At 37.2% G+C, this 18,127-nt stretch overlaps 1 protein-coding gene across 1 annotated transcript; it reads left to right on the forward strand.

Annotated features, from left to right (window-relative positions):
- The first annotated feature begins 1,231 nt into the window (after positions 1-1,231).
- LOC131153245 (phosphatidylinositol 4-kinase gamma 7-like) lies at positions 1,232-5,071 on the forward strand. The gene is made up of 2 exons (XM_058105418.1): positions 1,232-1,731; positions 2,575-5,071. The coding sequence occupies exon 2, from the start codon at positions 2,853-2,855 to the stop codon at positions 4,779-4,781; it is 1,929 nt and encodes a 642-aa protein (XP_057961401.1). The 5' UTR covers positions 1,232-1,731; positions 2,575-2,852; the 3' UTR covers positions 4,782-5,071.
- The last annotated feature ends 13,056 nt before the right edge of the window (positions 5,072-18,127 follow it).

The following is an 18,127-nucleotide window of genomic DNA, read 5'->3' on the forward strand; positions in this document are numbered from 1 at the left end:
GGAAATAAAACAAAGAAAAAGTTTTTGGGTCAATCCAATAGTAAATACTTTTTAAAAAAAAAAAAATTCATTTTTATATTTTTAAATTATTATAATTCCATATTGTTTTTCAATTTTTTTAAAAATTTATATTGGAAATAAAAAAAAAAAATGAAAAATTTCAACTTTCTTACACAAATTAAGAATAATATTTTTTTTTCCCGCAAGTAAAGCAAGACCTTATTTTCTATTATATTTTTTATATCAAATTTCATTATAAATAAAAATTTGTTCTAACATGATTAAAATTAAGAAAAATAAAGTATTAATGATATGTAAAATTAAAATTCTATTTGGTCAAAGATTTATTTTAGGAGAAGAAAATAAACTGGAAAGAAGAAAATAATAAAATTTTCAATGTATTTCTCTCTAATCACCCCATTAAAAATGAAATTTTGTTCAAATGTAAAACACAAAAAAATAAAAAATTTATGTGCGTAAGATTCATTTTAAAAGGTAAAAAAGATTCTTTTTAAGTGTGCAATTTTTTTAATTCATTTATATATTTCAAAATAATTAAAAAAAAAAAGCAATTTGTTTTCAATTTTTTTTTTAAAAAAATGTGTAAGGTAGTATTTAGGATCTTGAATTTCAGGGCTTAGATATGGATCTGTATGAATTTGAAACAAACTTAAAGCATAATTTACAAAAATTAAAATTGAAGAGCCAAACTCTATTTCAAAAGATCGACATTTTGCAACTTTTTTATATAAATTTTGGAAATTGAAAAATAAGATAGTGTTTACCTAATTACTTAAAAAATTAGAAATAAATAGAAAAGCTATTTTCATCGCCAAAACTTTTTATTTATATTTCTAATTTATACAACCATTGTAAAAATGAAAATATATATTTTTTTGTAATATTTTTAAAAATAAAATGAAAATAAAAGTCATTTTTATTACCAAACGATCCTAAGTTTCCCTCTTATTTTCTAATTTAAAAAATATAGAATCTTTTATTAACCCACTTGAAGATATTATTCACTCTGCATTATAAATTTCCCACATTATTTTTTTAATGAATCCTTGTTTTTGAGCATTTTTTTTTAAATAAATTTTATTCTGGTATCCTGGAGAAGGGGCCCACACACAGTCATATATGGAAGTAGGGTCCACACAAGGAACAATCATTTCTTTCCACGCACGACAGCAGGCAATAAAATCCCGCGTTGGCGCTCAGACCGCAGTCTGAGATCGAGGGCATTTTCGTCCGTTGACGATCTGCTGGGGCGCATAAAACTAGAACCACTCCCTCCCCATTCGCCCAGACTACCTGTTTGACGGTGACCACGGCCACGTCATTATCCAATCCCTTATCTCCACGTCACCACTCACAGCCCTTTTAGACCCCCACTGGGGCTCGATCCGGCGGCCTGGATAGCCTCCCTCTCCCCTCATCCTGCGGCTCCCATCCCCTGTTCTAGACTCTTCCATTGAATCTTCCCGCAGACCACAGGGAACACGAGAGAGGAAGAAGAAGAACAACCGCCGGGGTTTCGTTCCTAATCCTACCTTGGAGTTCTTGGACATTCGAAAAACCTCCGAGGCCGAGCGCCGGAGGTTTTCGAACGCTCTGATCTCGCGGACTCGTTCAATTGGCCCTCTGAATCTTCGTGATCTTCGAGGTTTGGTTGGCAGCCGCGGTGTTTCGAGGTGTTCTTCGGGCGGTGCGGTCAGATCTCGCTTTCTGGTGAGTTAGGCAATTTGATTTTTTGAGTTAATCAATGTTGTTGTTGATGTTGTTGTTTTTGTTGTGGTGGCCGTGATTGTGTTTTTTGAACTGGTTGAGATCGATCTCCGCCTCCCCCGCCTTGTATTTGGTTTGGGGAAATTTGTTTCCAGGTTCATTTTCATTTTTTTTAATTGAAAATGTGGCGGATTTTGCGTGTTTATGATGCGGAAATTGGGAGATGTTTGATTGTCGGGAAAGTAATGGGCTATTAGAGGATGTCTTTACATATTCTGTCTGTTGGGTTGCTGGGGAAATGAAGGACAGCGATTTTTTGTAGATGTGTCTCCCTAAATGAAGGATGAGGTTTAACTGAGGCAAACTGTTGTTTTAGCGTATGATTCTGTTTTCTTCGCTTATAAATTGTGGAACAATGATTTTTTCTCCATTTCCTGCTTAACCAAATGGATGTACTTGCGCATCCATGGAGCTTACGAGTTGAAAGCCTGAATTATAGGTGCTGTTCTCATTTTTCACTGTGATTCCCCCAAAATTTAACTCAGAACTCCCGATGAAGATTCCTAAATTAGTTGCTTAGAAGCGATGTAGAATGCAACGGAACGATGAATGAAGTTATGTTAAATCTAACGATTGTGCAAATTTGATCTTTTGTGGTTAGTCGCAAGCATATTTTGACTTTCACATTACTTTTGGAGGTATAAAAGTATATCTTTGACTATTCATTTTATGTATGCGGTATGAATATTGGAAGGTTATATTGAATTTGTTGCTTCAGGTGTGCTGAGTAGTGATTTTTTTTCGTTCTATACTTCTATCTCTGATTAAGTCTTGATTCTTCTGCAGATTCTCGTCTTGGGGTACTGTGGTGTTTCTAAATGGCTTCTTAAGTGCAGCATCAACCTGCGCATTTTTTGATGTTTCCCCCCTTGAGAGTTGCAAGCGTGATCTGACAATCTGCTTTGTTTTGATGATAGCTTGGGAATTATTGTTCACTTTTCTCATTCAGTTACTGTCGGCTTTCAAGTTTGGTGCCTGCTTGAGAGAGGGGAAGAAGCTCTCTTCCGCTGTCTCCACCACTGCTGTTGCAGGCTTTGAAGGTCATTCTTTGCTCCCATCCTTTGATGTCTCCTAATTTGGACAGCCCTGTTCAGACTCAGATGGCAGTAGCAGTATTTAAAAGCCCCCTTACCAGCGAGTGCCATGGAAACAATAGAGTGGGAGGAAAACAACCTGCAGGAAGGAGACGGGTTTTTGTGCAAACTGAAACTGGTTGCGTGTTGGGGATGGAGTTGGACCGGGGTGACAATGCTCATACTGTAAAGAGGAGGTTGCAGCTTGCACTTAATGTCCCCACGGAAGAGAGTTCCTTGACTTTTGGGGATATGATTTTGAAGAATGATCTTAGTGCTGTTCGAAATGATTCTGCCCTTCTTCTAACTCGGAACTTGATGCATAGGAGCTCATCAACTCCATGCCTCTCGCCTACCGGAAAAGAAGTTCAGCATAGAGATTGGAGTGGTCCTATTGAAATATTAGGGCACTCTAGTCGCTTTGATAGGGCAAACGATCTGGTGAGGGACATTGTGAAGGCCATGAGGAAGGGGGTTGATCCGATCCCTGTTCACAGTGGGCTTGGAGGTGCATATTATTTTAGAAATAGCAGAGGCGAGAGTGTTGCCATTGTGAAGCCAACAGATGAAGAACCTTTTGCGCCAAACAATCCTAAAGGCTTTGTGGGCAAAGCGCTCGGGCAACCAGGTCTGAAACGTTCAGTTCGAGTTGGGGAGACAGGGTTTAGAGAAGTTGCAGCTTATCTTCTCGACTATAATCACTTCGCTAATGTGCCTCCCACTGCACTGGTGAAGGTTACCCATTCTATCTTTAATGTCAATGAAGGGGTGGATGGGATAAAGCCTCACAGGAAGAAGCAGGTTAGCAAGATTGCATCTTTTCAGAAGTTCATTCCTCATGATTTTGATGCTAGTGACCATGGGACCTCAAGCTTCCCAGTTTCTGCTGTGCATCGCATAGGAATATTAGACATTAGGATTTTTAACACGGACAGGCATGCTGGGAATCTTTTAGTTAGAAGGCTTGATGGTGTTGGGAGGTTTGGTCAAGTCGAACTCATTCCAATTGATCATGGCCTTTGTCTGCCAGAAAGTTTGGAAGACCCGTACTTTGAGTGGATCCATTGGCCGCAGGCTTCAATTCCATTCTCAGAGGATGAGCGTGAATACATTAAAAATCTTGATCCTCTTCGGGATTCTGAGATGTTGCGGAAGGAGCTCCCGATGATTCGAGAGGCCTGCCTTCGCATACTGGTTCTCTGCACAATTTTCCTCAAGGAAGCTGCTGACTTTGGTCTTTGTCTTGCCGAGATTGGTGAGATGATGACAAGGGAATTTCGTGCTGGTGAGGAAGAGCCAAGTGAACTTGAGGTCGTATGCATGGAAGCTAGAAGGCTGATAGCAGAGAGGGACCTCTTATCCCCCAAGTCTGAAGCTGGAGAAGAGGACTTCCAATTCTGTATAGACTGTGAGGAATTGGACTTTTCACCTAAGATGGCAGCAGAAGATTTCATGGTTAGACCTCCGTTCCATTTGGGATTTGGAAGTGGAAATGGTCGAAATCCTCTCTCTAAACTAAATGAAACAATTGAAGAAGAGGAAGAGGAAGAGGAAGAGGAGGAAAGTGAAGAAGAAGTGCAACTTGGGTTTGGAGGTTTTCTAGATCCTGAAAAGATGGAAATGGTTTCAAAACTATCCATGTCACTCAAGAATACCAGCTTAGGAGAGAAGAGCCTAAAATTCCAGGGTTTGAAACCAATTAATGGTTACCTTGGAAGTTCATCATCTGGGCACAGGAGTGCAAATGAGCAGCTTCCTGCAAGCGTGAACTTTGTGAAAGTGGCAGACATGACTGAGGATGAATGGGCCTTGTTTCTAGACAAGTTCCAGGAGCTGCTAAAATCGGCATTTGCTAATCGTAAATCCGAGATGCAGTGCCAGAGGCAAAGGCTGAGGCTTGGGACGTCATGCCAATTTTGAGATACATATGCTGGCTTGGAAGTACTGAAGATGAGTAAGAGTTTGCAGGTTTGTGGGAGTGAATGATTCTTAGGGTGTAGCGGTTTTTCCCTTGGGAGGAAGTTGTAGTAGGGAACAGCAGTAGACAGAAGTGCTGTAAATATTCTTTGAGGCAGTCCAGTGAGCGAAGGCCAAGTAGAATTAGTTGTATTTCTTCATATGTTTTGTGTTTTTTCTCACTCCTTATGGACTTGTTTGATAAATAATCTCTGTAGAATGAAATTTTAAGAGAATCTTATGTAAATATTAAATCGCTGTGTCTTAAACTTGTTTTAATTGAATTATTTGCTTGCTGTATTGGTGGTGTTTTGCAATAGACCTGGATTTGGCTAGGATTGAAACACAGAGATCCCAGCAGCAAACCAGATTGACTCACAGGATCCCTGACAAGTACAATTCGATACTAGGTGGTTGAGTTACAGCTCATAATTCAAGCCTGGGTCCACTGTTTATGCTATGTCTATATAGCCTATGGGGATATTTTTGAAATTTTCATATTGAACTATTTACATTTGTGATCAGAGGTCGAAATCTTTGGACAATTAGTTGAACAATCTAGTGAATAATCACAAGGGGCTTTGTGAATGTAAGAACGCTGTGGAATTGCATAAAATTCTTGTGCTTCTCTTTCCTTTTTGGCTTTTAGATTTTATGGCATGTCCTTAAATTGTAGACGGGGACTTTGGCTCTTACATACCATTTGTGGGAAAAAAGAAATATTCATTGAAACTGAACCTGAGTTAGAACCCCTATGAAAAAACAGGTAGACCTTAAATATTTTAGGCTCTACGAGAGCTTAATAAAGAAAAGACATAGGCATTGGCTACAACAATAAATAAAAATAAACGGTAAATACAATTTGAGACTCGAATGTTATCCTTCATCTAGAACACTACTTTTGTCAACAGCCTACTAATTTTTTTTCTAATTTTGTTTCCTGCCCTCAAATCAATCATGAGGGGTAAAGTCTCTGTGATATTCGCCCCCTGATTCTGCATGGGGTGGTTGATATCTGCCGCTGTCTTGACTCTCCCCGTTGCATCATCTAGCTGTGCCCAAGAACAATTTTTTTCTTCTTTTTATTGGGTAAAGTAGAGGTTTTTCTTCTTAATCTTAGAAAGACGACAGAGTCTAATTGTGTCATGGCAGGTCGTCATGGTTGTTTCAAGAGAAAGAATGGAGGAAAGCTTTCATCAATGCTGATATCACAAGCAAGAAAAGATGTTGGGCCACATGACATGCCATTAACCAATGGACTGAATCAATTTTAACATGTTGGCAGGTCAAGATCAGTACGGCTCTCCGTTAATTCCCCCTGAGATCTGTCTATGCCCACGAGATACATTCAGTTCAATTTGTACCCTGTACTATGTGATCTCCTTTCCTGCTTTTTTTTTTTTTTTTTTTTATTTTTTATTAAAAAAAAAAAATTATAATAGAGGAGTCTTGACCATAATTTGATAAGCTATTTTTGAACATCTAGTACCATGTCACATTAAGGGTAGATGTTTGGTTTGTGAAATGTAATAGGATAAGAAAGAAATTGAATGAACACTTGAATGGAGAGTATGATGTGCCAAATGTAATGATCTTTGATCCAACTCGGATTAGATGTTGTTTGCTTTGGCCCACTCATTTAACGGGATTTGTCCTATAAAAGACATCTTAGATGGTGCCCAAACCATCTTTAAATCCAAGATGTTCCTAGTATACATTCGATGTGGTAAAGTGAATTGTCCCATGCTAGCACTTCTGCGTAATAACTCTACCAAAGGTGATCCTATTACAGGAATAGCTTCAGGTATGCCTGTTACAATTTTTACTGCCCAATAACCAATTTGGTCCTGAGGTAAGGAATAACCAGTTACACCAAAAGATGCGATTAATACAGCCATGATGTTTCTAGTACACATTCAATGTGGGATTATGACATGCTCTCTCATCCGATCTTTGACGCCCTTGTCAGAGTGGCTTATACCATATGATGTCTACTTTGGCCTATTGACCTCACAGGTTTGTCTCGTCTCATATAGTTGAAGTTCAAATCATTCTTACAAATTCAAGAGCTCTCTAATACACATCTGATCCAGGATCGCAACATGAAAGTCTAGCGATCAATTGAATTTCATTCCTATCGATTCCATATTCAATTCCTATGTGCGAAATAGGCAAGAAGGAGATATTGACTAAGGAGGGTTTCAATATTATGAGATGTGTTTTATTTGACAAAACTGTGAGGTTTAATGGGTCAAAAGCAGACAATATCTTAGACAATGCCCATAAATACATTTTAATCTCGCACACGTCCACATCTCGCCCTTACCGCCGGGGTACCATGTGAGGGCTATCCTTTCTTGCTATTTTTAGAAAACACAAAACAAGCAACGCTCACTGTCATGAAGGTGTTGAATTGAATATTTGAATCCTGCTGTGCACATGGTTTAAGTGTTGCTGTTATTGGGTGGGTTCTCTTGGTCCCCAGGAACGAAAAACCAGAGCACACACACGTATCACTCCAAATCCACGGTAGCTTTTGACTCATCGCATGGGATGGGATAAACATTAAAATTTGGTTAAGGTCTTCATCAACAATAATTTAAGAGCAGACAAGGCCTAGCAACCCATCCATCATGCTCATCAATTTAAAGGGTTGCTTAATTTGACTGAAAAAAAATAACATGAATAAAATAAACTCCTAACTTATTTATAGGATTATATATATAAATCCATGGATGGCTACCAGCCAAGTGGCAGCCTAATCTCTTTGCCTGGGGCTTCTTGTGTTGTATTTTATTAGCAAATGTTCCTTACCTGCTGGCACTGTGGGGTACCCCCTCCTAGCCTAAAAATGGAAGAAAGGGCATTGTGGGTGTCTGCTTTTTTATGATTTGCAGTTGAAGATAGAATGATGATTATATCAACAGAGGAGTGAAAAAAGGCTTGAAGTGGGACTCAAGACCACCCCACTTTGTCTCCTCATTATGTCCTGAAGCTATGGTTGGGTTCCTGGAAGATCAAGATTTTGAGAACTTCAAATGGGTCACTGTCAAAAGCATGTAATCGCCTGCCGAAAGCCTGAATTTTAATAATCTTGCTTCAGATCTTGACATAAACCTGTTTCAGATACTTTACCTACTTTGACTGTTTCATTTTGGCAGATTCTGTGAGCATAATGTAATAAGGTGCGTGTCTATAATATATAGTTCTTGAACTAGCTAGCTACCTACCTGCTCTGAGGATTATAGAATAAAGACACAAGCAGGAACAAGGGCAGTGTAGAAGAAATGATGCTGTTTTAATGGTAAAAAATGAGAGGAAGAGATGAGAAGAGTTATCCACATTCTTGAAATCAGTATAGTATGGGGAAAAGCTGCCACTGGTACAGGCAAATAAAGGACTGTTGCAAATGGGTTATGGGTTTGAGTATGGCAAATATGAGAGACAGAGAGAGAGAGCTTGTCGAATTTAACATTTCTACCAGATGCAATGGTTCATTTTCTGTGTCAGTACAGATTCTCTATGGAGTATGGACCAGTGGATTGAATGTTTGAAATTCAAAAACTCTCCTAGTCCTATAGAAAGCAGACAAATGCTCGTTGAAACACAGATATGCAATTATGTTAATTGAGCTGAAGAAAACAGAAGATAAAATGAAAAAGCCAAAAGGCCAAGGTTTACGAACCTTTCACTTTGGCACACCTCCCCTAGGCCCTAGGTGTGGTGGGGCTCTGAGTCCAGTGTTCTTTTCTGAAGTGAAGTAAGGGCAGTCCGGTGCACAAAGCTCGTGCATATGCAAAAAGATCGTTTTTGATAAAATTAAACATTTTTAGAAAATGTTAAGTACTTAATGATGAATGATGAATGTAATTTTGAATTCATGAATCAGATTGAATATAATTGAACAACTAAATGTTGAATTATTTGAATCATTTTGTAATAACTAGCCTCTGAATATGTGGGAGTGATAGGATTTAGAGAAAAGAAGAGGCGTGTCATGAAAGATACATAGGTTTCATTTTTATAGGATGGAGATGAGGTTTCTTTGGGTGTTGGGTTTTATGTCATCTTAACTTTTTCATGAAGGGTGAAAATGAGAAAAAGACCTCTGACTTTCCAGTTTCCGAATAAGAAATGGAAAATAGCAATGTTCACTAATTTAATGTACTGGTTTATACCTAACCCCTAGCAGTCCAAAATCAAATTGGAATAGGGGTGAACCCATGTTTATGTTACGTGTGGGCAAGCATCCCCATTGAACCATTGAAAATGAAAAGCTATAATAAATGCTAAATTACAATAATGTCCAAGTTAAAAATATGATCATGCCCCTACTGCAATTATAAAATAATAAGATTATTGTGAATTCCGATATCATTCCAAGAGTGGGGTGAATTGAGTATTTTTAAAATTAAGTTCTTCAAGTTTTAATTTTGAAAACTATCAATTACAAACTTGTAAGCTACTTAACAACTAACTCAATGTTTCACAATTAATCAATTTAATGTGTGTCTTTATCAAGCACACAAGTTTACCCAATTACTCACAAACGTACCAAATGTTCAATACATACACAATAATCAGATAATTTAAATGCAAACGAAAATTAAAAAGAATTAAGGGAAGAGAGATGCAAACTCGATTTTTACGAGGTTCGACCTATCCTAACCTACGTTCTCGTCTTGAGCAACCCACTCAAGGATTCCACTAAAAATCCGCTCTTTTAACTGGGACGGAACTTCCCTAACAATCTGCTACTTACAAGAGGCGTAACTTCCTCCTCAACCTCGGTTCACAGTCCGAACCGTGAATACAAAATAATGAATACAATTTCTACAACAACTCAAAATACTTCTAACCAAACTAGTGACTACATGATAAATCCTAACACATAATCATATGATAAAATATGAAACTCAATATGTATGTAACAATATGATCTTTATATGAAGAATGAGATGCTTCACAAATCTACCTTTTAATCAATATCTCTCAAAAATTAATTTTTATAAATAAATGCTTTGGAGAACTTAGGGTTTGATTTTGGAGTACTTTATTGCAAGAATATAAAATAAGATCCCTTGTAAAAATGGTCTTGAATAACACGTAGATCTAAGTTCTTGCTATCAAGTAATTTATAAGATTTAAATCTTTGAATAAAGAATGTGTCCTTGAATATTACAAAGATTTAAACACTATTTTTCAGGTACCTTTTACACCAATAATGTATATGTTTTTGAATAAAAAATATAACTTTAATTGTCACAAGGATTTAAGTTTTAGGATACTATTCTCAAAAGATTTTTTAAATAAATAATTATAGGAAAATAGGTTCTTACTCCCAATAAGATTTTTAGATAAACAATAATGGAGAAGACGACCGTTTAATAAAAGATTAAATACTCAATAAAATTTCTTTCCAAACCTCAAGATCAAATATAGATTAGCAGAAGTTGTGCGTGTGTTCACTTGGATTTTGAAGATGCAAATGCTCAGACAAATATGAATTTGTTTGGAGTGTAGGCAAAATTTCTTATCCAAGAATCAAAGCTTTCAAAAGTATGCTAAAGATTGATGCAATATGTTCAAGACACTCAAGAGATAGGAAAAAAGTGTTCTTCTAGGGTTTAGGGTTAGTGTATATAAGCAATCTCGCCATCTAAATAATTTCTAGCCGTTGGATCATTTAAAATATTTTATTTACGTCTGTGTCCATACTAAAACGTTGTTTTGCGCTGTGATCTTTGTCAACGAATGGGTACGTTTGTCGATGAGTGTACAACACTCGTTCGTTGTTGAGATCCTAAGTTCGTCGACGAGAGCACTGTCTGAACTTTTTGGGCTCTCGATATATTTTTTGTCGACGAGACAACACTATTCATTGTCGAGTGGCCTTCATGCGTTCGTCAATGAGGCCATGGGGTTTGTCGACGAGGCCTCTGAAATTTGCCTTTAAAAATTCTTTCAACCTAGAACTAATGTAAATGAATCTTTCATGAAATGCATGAGTCCTAAGGTTAGTCTAGTGAATGTTTGAACTTCGAATTATATCATATGACATATGTAAATACATTCAATTCTAAATACCCATTCCTATTGAAGATCTTGAACTTGAAGCTTGGTTCTTCATCCTTTTATTCCTCTAGTTCCATGGATTGAGGCAAGTGATATGTACTTTAGGTTTCTCGTGGCCTCCATACAAGTTTACCATTTGTGCATTCTAAATCATGATCTTGTTCACAAACTCAATTGCATAGGTCAAATACCAAGTGATTTGTTATTATCAAAACATGATTGGACTCATAGAGTCAACAATTATACTAATTGTTGTGTGTAATTCAGCTAATTGCTAATTCAATTTTTAGATTTCAATCAATTATAAAATAATAAGAATCCGATTTTACCTAAGCATCAACCAATCACACCTAAACGAAAACTTGTTTATTTTAACATGCGCGTGTATGCTAAGCCTGACCAAGAAAAATATATGTTCACCAAATAATATTCAGCAAAGCCACAATAATAATTCAATAAAATATAAACATGCCACAATCACAATCCACAAGAACACATTTACGTGGTTTGGCTCAAAAAATGGCTTACATCCATGGCAGAAACTCACTTTCGGAGATACTATATTAAATTTGGTGGAAATAAATATACATACACAGATTTACCCTTTCTTGGCTTACCAATCTCCTCTAGAAATCAGCCCAAGAATGACCCAAGAAAGCCCCTCTTCGCACCTGCGAAGAACCCTAGGCTTCTTCCTAATTTCCCTAGAAGAAAAACATTACCTTCCCTTACCCTTACGTGAACATCCGTTGGAGGTTGGAGATCCCCAACGCCGAACACACTCCTCTGCTGTCTCCCTCCTGAGCGCACTCCTCACACTCCCGCGCGGTTGCTAAAAGAATCCTTGGCTACAGGCGTCTCTCTCGGTTGTGAAGGCTCTCGCGGCTGGTGAAGACTTGCGGCTGTGGAATGGAAACCCTCCTATGCTTAGGTGAAGCAAGAAAACTCCTGCACTACTCTTTTCTTTTGCCGAAGCTGAAAGCTGAAGTGTGAAAAAAAACCCCCACCCCCTGCTGTTTTTATTCATTTACAATTCATTTCAGGCAATTACATCACTGCCCCTATAGCAAAAGTAAACAAAGCAGCTGTTGGATCTAGGAAAAGAATGGATGACTTAGATTGTTTTAAGCTTGACACTCCAACAATTCTCCACCTTGGCAAGCTTGTGACCCTTGCACCTCTTTAGCATCTCCTATGGCGGTTCCTGCAAAACAAACACTAGAAGCTTCCAAGGTTAATCAAGTTTGAACAATGTTCAAACTTGGATTTAGGTACTGCTTTGGTCATCATATCAGAAGGATTATCTTCTGTTAGAATTTTCCTTACTTCTATTTCTCCACTAGAAATAATATCCCTCACAAAATGCAGCCTAACATCTATATGTTTGGACCTATCATGATAAACATGATTCCTAACCAAATTAATAGTGCTTTGATTGTCACAATAAATTATAACTGTTCCACTATACATTCCTAACTCTAGGCACAATCCTTTTATCCATATAGCCTCCTTGAAGGCTTTAGTCATGGCAATATATTCAGCCTCCGTGGTAGACAAGGCTACCACCGATTGTATGTGTGATTTTCAACTAATAGCACTACCTAAAAAAAGAAAAGACCATACCAGAAAAAGACTTCTTGGTATCTAGATTTCCAGCATAGTCAGAACCTACATATCCTTTTAATCCTATTTCACAATGCATATCCCTTTTACCAAATATTAATCCTTGCTGTTTTGTTCCAGAAAAGTATTGAAAAATTTGTTTCAAAACATGCCAATGTGGTTTTCCAGGTTTGCTTATAAATCTACTTACTTGACTTACAACATAAAATAGATCCGGTCTAGAACATACCATAGCATACATTACACTACCAACCATACTAGCATAAGGTATTCTATTCATAACAATAGCTCATTTTCAATTTCAGGATACTGTTTTCTAGACAATTTAACATGCTGTGCAATAGGAATAGAACTAGATTTAACATGACTCATTCCAAATATTTTTAATACCTTTGAAACATAAGACTTTTGAGACAAGTAGAGAAGCTTTTTACTCCTTTCTCTAGTTATTTCCATACCAAGTATTCTTTTAACAGGTCCTAAGTCTTTCATTTCAAATTCAGATTTAAGCATGCACTTAACTTGATTTAACATATCCATGTCTCCACAAGCAACCAACATGTCATCAACATATAATAACAAATATATATGACATTTATCACATGATTTTAAAATAAACACAACCATCATAATTGCTTCTACAGAAATCATTTTAAATCATGTAAGAATCAAATCATTTATACCATTGTCTAGGTGATTGTTTCAGCCCATATAAAGATTTCTTCAATAAACATACATGATTTTTATTCATTTCCATATCAAAACCCTTGGGAGGTTGCATATAAATAGATTCTTCTAAAGTACCATGCAAGAAAGCAGTTTTAACATCAAGTTGTTCCAAATGCAAGTCATATACAGCAATAAAAGATAATAGAATTCTAATTGAACTATGCCTCACAACAGGGGAAAATATTTCATTATAGTCTACCCCTTCCCTTTGTGTAAATCCCTTAGCCATTAACCTAACTTTATACCTAGGTGGCTCAACTCCAGGGATTCCCTCTTTCCTCTTAAAGATCCATTTCGATCCTATGAGTTTCCGTTTTTTCAGTCTAGGTACCATTACCTAAGTCTTATTCTTGTTTAGAAACTCCATTTCTTCTTGCATTGTAAGAATCCATTTTTCAGCCTTTTTACTATCCATGACCTCTCTAAAAGTCCTAGGCTCCACCTCAATTTCTGTTTCAGCAACAGAAAGGGCAAAAGCTATCATATTAGCTTCCCATACCTTTGAGGAGGTCTTATGACCCTCCTCTCCCTATCCCATGCTAGAAGGTAGGTTTTACTTAATTCAGAGGTTTCTGGTTTTGAGTTTTGCTCCTCAAAATCTGCAGCATCTGTTTCTAAATTGCTATGAGAAGTGGAGGGTTGCTCCACCTCAAGCTGCGGGTCACTAGTATCAGAGTGCCTAACACTTTCATATGAATTTTATCGTTTTCCTCCCATCTTAGTTTCATTAAAAACTATATCCCTGCTAATAATACATTTTTTTTCCAAGTTCTACAACCTAGAGCTTATAGCTTTTAACCCCCTCGGGGTATCCCACAAAAATGCATTTAATAGCCCTATGCTCTAATTTATCAGTTCTAATGTGGACATAAGTTACGCACCCAAAAACTTTTAAACCCTGATAATCAGTAGGCTTACGCGACCAGATTTCTTGAGGGGTTTTAAAATTTAGAGTTGTGGAAGAACACCTATTAATAAGGTATACAACAATGGTCACCGCCTCTGCCCAAAAGGTCTTGGGCAACTCTGAAGTGGCTAACATGCATCTTACCCTTTCTAGAATAGTCTTATTCATCCTTTTAGTTAGTCCATTTTTTGGGGAGTATCCCTAACAGTCCTATGTCTAGCAATGCCCTCAGCTTTACAAAATTCAAGAAATTTATTTGACAAGTATTCTAATCCATTGTTTGTTCTCAGTGTTTTAACTTTTTTGCCAACTTGAGTTTTAATTAAGGTTTTCCATTCTTTAAACTTTTCAAAAGTATCACTTTTATATTTTAAAATATAAACCCATACTTTCCTAGAAAAGTCATCTATATAATTGACAGAAAATACCTAAAACCACCATGAGAACTAACCGTAGTAGGCCGCCACAAGTCTGAATGTATGTAATCAAGAGTCTGTTTCGTGGTGTGAGTGAACTTCTTAAAACTAACCCTAGTATACTTACCCAAGACACACTCCTCACAGAATGAAAATTCCTCAAGTTTCCTATGCCCAAGCAGCCTCTGTTTCTCTAGCTCCTTTAAGCCCTGTTGGCTAACATGTCCTAGACTCTTATGCCACAAGGAAACCTGATTTTCTACCCTATGATTGATGGGTGAAGCCTTACCAATCACTGTCTTTCCTACTAAGGTGTACATCCCATTCTTAAGCACCCCTTTCATCACTACCAGTGAACCTCTACATACTCTTAGGCTACCTCCTTCAGACTTAAACGTGTACCCTGTTTTATTTAAGCTACCAAGAGAAATCAAGTTTCTCTTCAGCTCAGGTATGTAACTCACATCTCTTAGCACTCTTTCAATCCCATCATCCATTAGAAGTCTCACAGTCCAATACCCTGTATTTTACATGACTTATTGTTTCCTAAGATAACATGACCTCCTTCTAAGCATGTAAAGGACTCGAACCAGTTTTTTAATGGACACATGTGGAAGGAACATCCTGAATCTAATATCCATTCTTTTCCCGAATCTCTCTCAGAGACGTTCAACACTTCCGCACTATCATACCCATCTAAAACTACATCTGCCTTACCCTTTGATTCAGAGGTGGTGGCATTTGCAACCTTTTTCCTCTCAGGGCAGTCCCTCTTAAAATGTCCTTCCATGTGACATACAAAACACTTTAGTGCTTTACTCTTAAACTTTGATCTAGACCTTTTGTCTTTTCCTTTCTTGTCCCTCTTTTCAGATCTACCTCTCACATTTAACCCTTCCCCTGACCCTGATTTAGACTCAAACTTAGTGTGCAATTCCCTAGAGTGCAAAAAGGCTTGCACATCTTCTAAAGTCAGCCTCTCTCTCTCATACATCATAGTTTCTTTAATATTTTCATATGTGAAATTAGGAGAACTCAATAAAAGAATTTCCTGGTCTTCTTCATCTATACTAATATTATATTAGCAAGATCCAAAAGAATTTTATTAAATTCATCTAAATGTTCATCAATAGATGTTCCAAGGGTCATTCTAAAGGTGTAGAGTCTAGTCTTCTTATGGAGTTTATTTGCTAGGGATTTTGTCATGTACAAACTTTCTAGTTTTGACCAAACTTCAGCTGTCGTATCCTCATTGGCAACTTCCCTAAGCACTTTGTCTCCTAAGGAAAAGATAATGGCACTATGTGCCTTTTGGAGGATTTTGAGCTTCACTTTGTCGGCGGAGGGTAAACCTAGTTTCCCCTCTTGTGAAGTGGAAGTTCCCTTCTTTTCTCCAAGAAGAGTCTCCTCAAGCCCCTGCTGTATAAAGATTGCACGCATCTTAATCCTCCATAAACCAAAGTCATTTTTCCCGGTGAATTTTTCTATTTCAAACCTAGCGTCCATATCACATAGTCAGGCTCTGATACCACTTGTTGTGTGTAATTCAGCTGATTGCTAATTCAATTTTCAGATTTCAATCAATTATAAAATAATAAGAATCTGATTTTACCTAAGCATCAACCACAATCACATCTAAACGAAAACCAATTTATTTTAACGTGTGCGTGTATGCTAAGCCTGACCAAGAAAAATATATGTTCACCCAATAATATTTAGCAAAGCCACAATAATAATTTAGTAAAATATAAACATATCACAATTACAATCCACAAGAACACATTTACGTGGTTCGGCCCAAAAATTGGCCTACATCCACGGCAAAAACTCACCTTCAGAGATACTATATTAAATTCAGTGGAAATAAATATACATACACAAATTTACCCTTTCTTGACTTACCAATCTCCTCTGGAAATCAGCCCAAGAATAACCCAAGAAAGCCCCTCTTCGCACCTGCAAAGAACCCTAGGCTTCTTCCTATCCTTCTTCCTAATTTCCCTAAAAGAAAACCCTCCCAAGAAATAGATTTGCACATTACCTTCCCTTACCCTTGCGTGAACCTTCGCTGGAGGTTGGAGATCCCCAACGCCGAACACGCTCCTTTGCCGTCTCCCTCCTGCGCACGCTCCTCACACTCCTGCGCAGCTGCTGAAGGAACCCTTGGCTGTAGGCGTCTCTCTCAGCTGTGAAAGCTCTTGTGGCTGGTGAAGACTTGCGGTTGTGGAATGGAAACCCTCCAGCGCTCGGGTGAAGCAAGAAACCTCTTGCGCTACCCTTTTCTTTTGCTAAAGTTGAAAACTGAAGTGTGAAAAAAAAAAACCCCGCCCCTGGTGTTTTTATTCATTTACAATTCATTTCACGCAATTACATCAGTGCCCATATAGTTAAAGTAAACAAAACAGCCATTGGATCTGGGAAAAGAATGGACGGCTTGGATTGTTTTAATCTTGACACTCCAACACTAATGCTATTGATTTAAAGAGAAGATTATTTCTTACATTGGCTAAGGTCTAAAATCATTTAACCTTTCATCCAAGAACACTCCAAATGTTTGACATGTAAATCTTCCATGTTAGGAGTCTCAACTTCAAACTTTGGAAAAATTAATTTTGAAAAATTATATTTTCCATATTTTATACTTTTTTTCATTTTTGCACAAGGATATATATTTTTCCCCTAGTGGACTTAAGATTTGGTTTGTTATTGTCGCAGTGTGTGTGTCTTTATATATATATATATATGTTTTCCCACTTAAAATTTTTTTTGAGCCTGCCTTTATTTCAAAGATTATTAAATGCAAACGTCTTAGATTGAATGGAAGATTTTAAGGCTTTAGTTGGTTTTCTTTTTGGCTCATATGCATGAACCACAACTACATCTTTATGGATCGACTGGAACATTACCTAGCCCTCATTTGTTTGCATTTAATAATCTTACGTCTCATTCAATTTATAGGCTGCAATGCAATGATGCTTTCCAACCGATGGGAGGACCACCGGCTTCACATATATAGCCCATAAGGACAAAACCAAGGTCTCCTGCATAGTTTATGTCAAACAAAACCAACCATTCTACCACTCCTACCAAATTGTACATAAACATTCATAGTACTTTGAAAATATCCAAGATTTCAGTTCATTGCTTGCTAATGCACTTCACTTGGATTAGCCATATATTTTCACCATGGCATACATAATATTGTAAACTGTACTACAACAAAAGCACTTGTAACTCATGATTTTCCTCTTTAATTGGATGAAGGCATCGAGCAACTAAGAATTTCCTCCCAATTCCAAGTCTCTCATCTCACACTCACCACCAGCCTTAGCTTTTAACTTATCAATCATAAACATATCCCTAGAAGCATTCAACATGTCATCCACATATTGTGAAAGATAGATGAACAAACTAGATGAAAACTCGCTAAAATATATGCAACTTTTACGTGAACTAGCTCCTAGAATTTCTATGACTAACCATAAAGGTTTCAAACTGGTTAAAACTATCGATGAGACTATTTTAATCCATGATTACTATAAAAAGAAAAAGTGATCTTC

This window comes from Malania oleifera, chromosome 4, assembly GCF_029873635.1.
Source record: "Malania oleifera isolate guangnan ecotype guangnan chromosome 4, ASM2987363v1, whole genome shotgun sequence".
Taxonomy (NCBI): Eukaryota; Viridiplantae; Streptophyta; class Magnoliopsida; order Santalales; family Ximeniaceae; genus Malania; species Malania oleifera.

Coding starts and splice junctions, on each gene's coding strand:
- LOC131153245 (XM_058105418.1), top strand. CDS start 2,853: ATGTCTCCTAATTTGGACAGCCCTGTTCAGACTCAGATGGCAGTAGCA.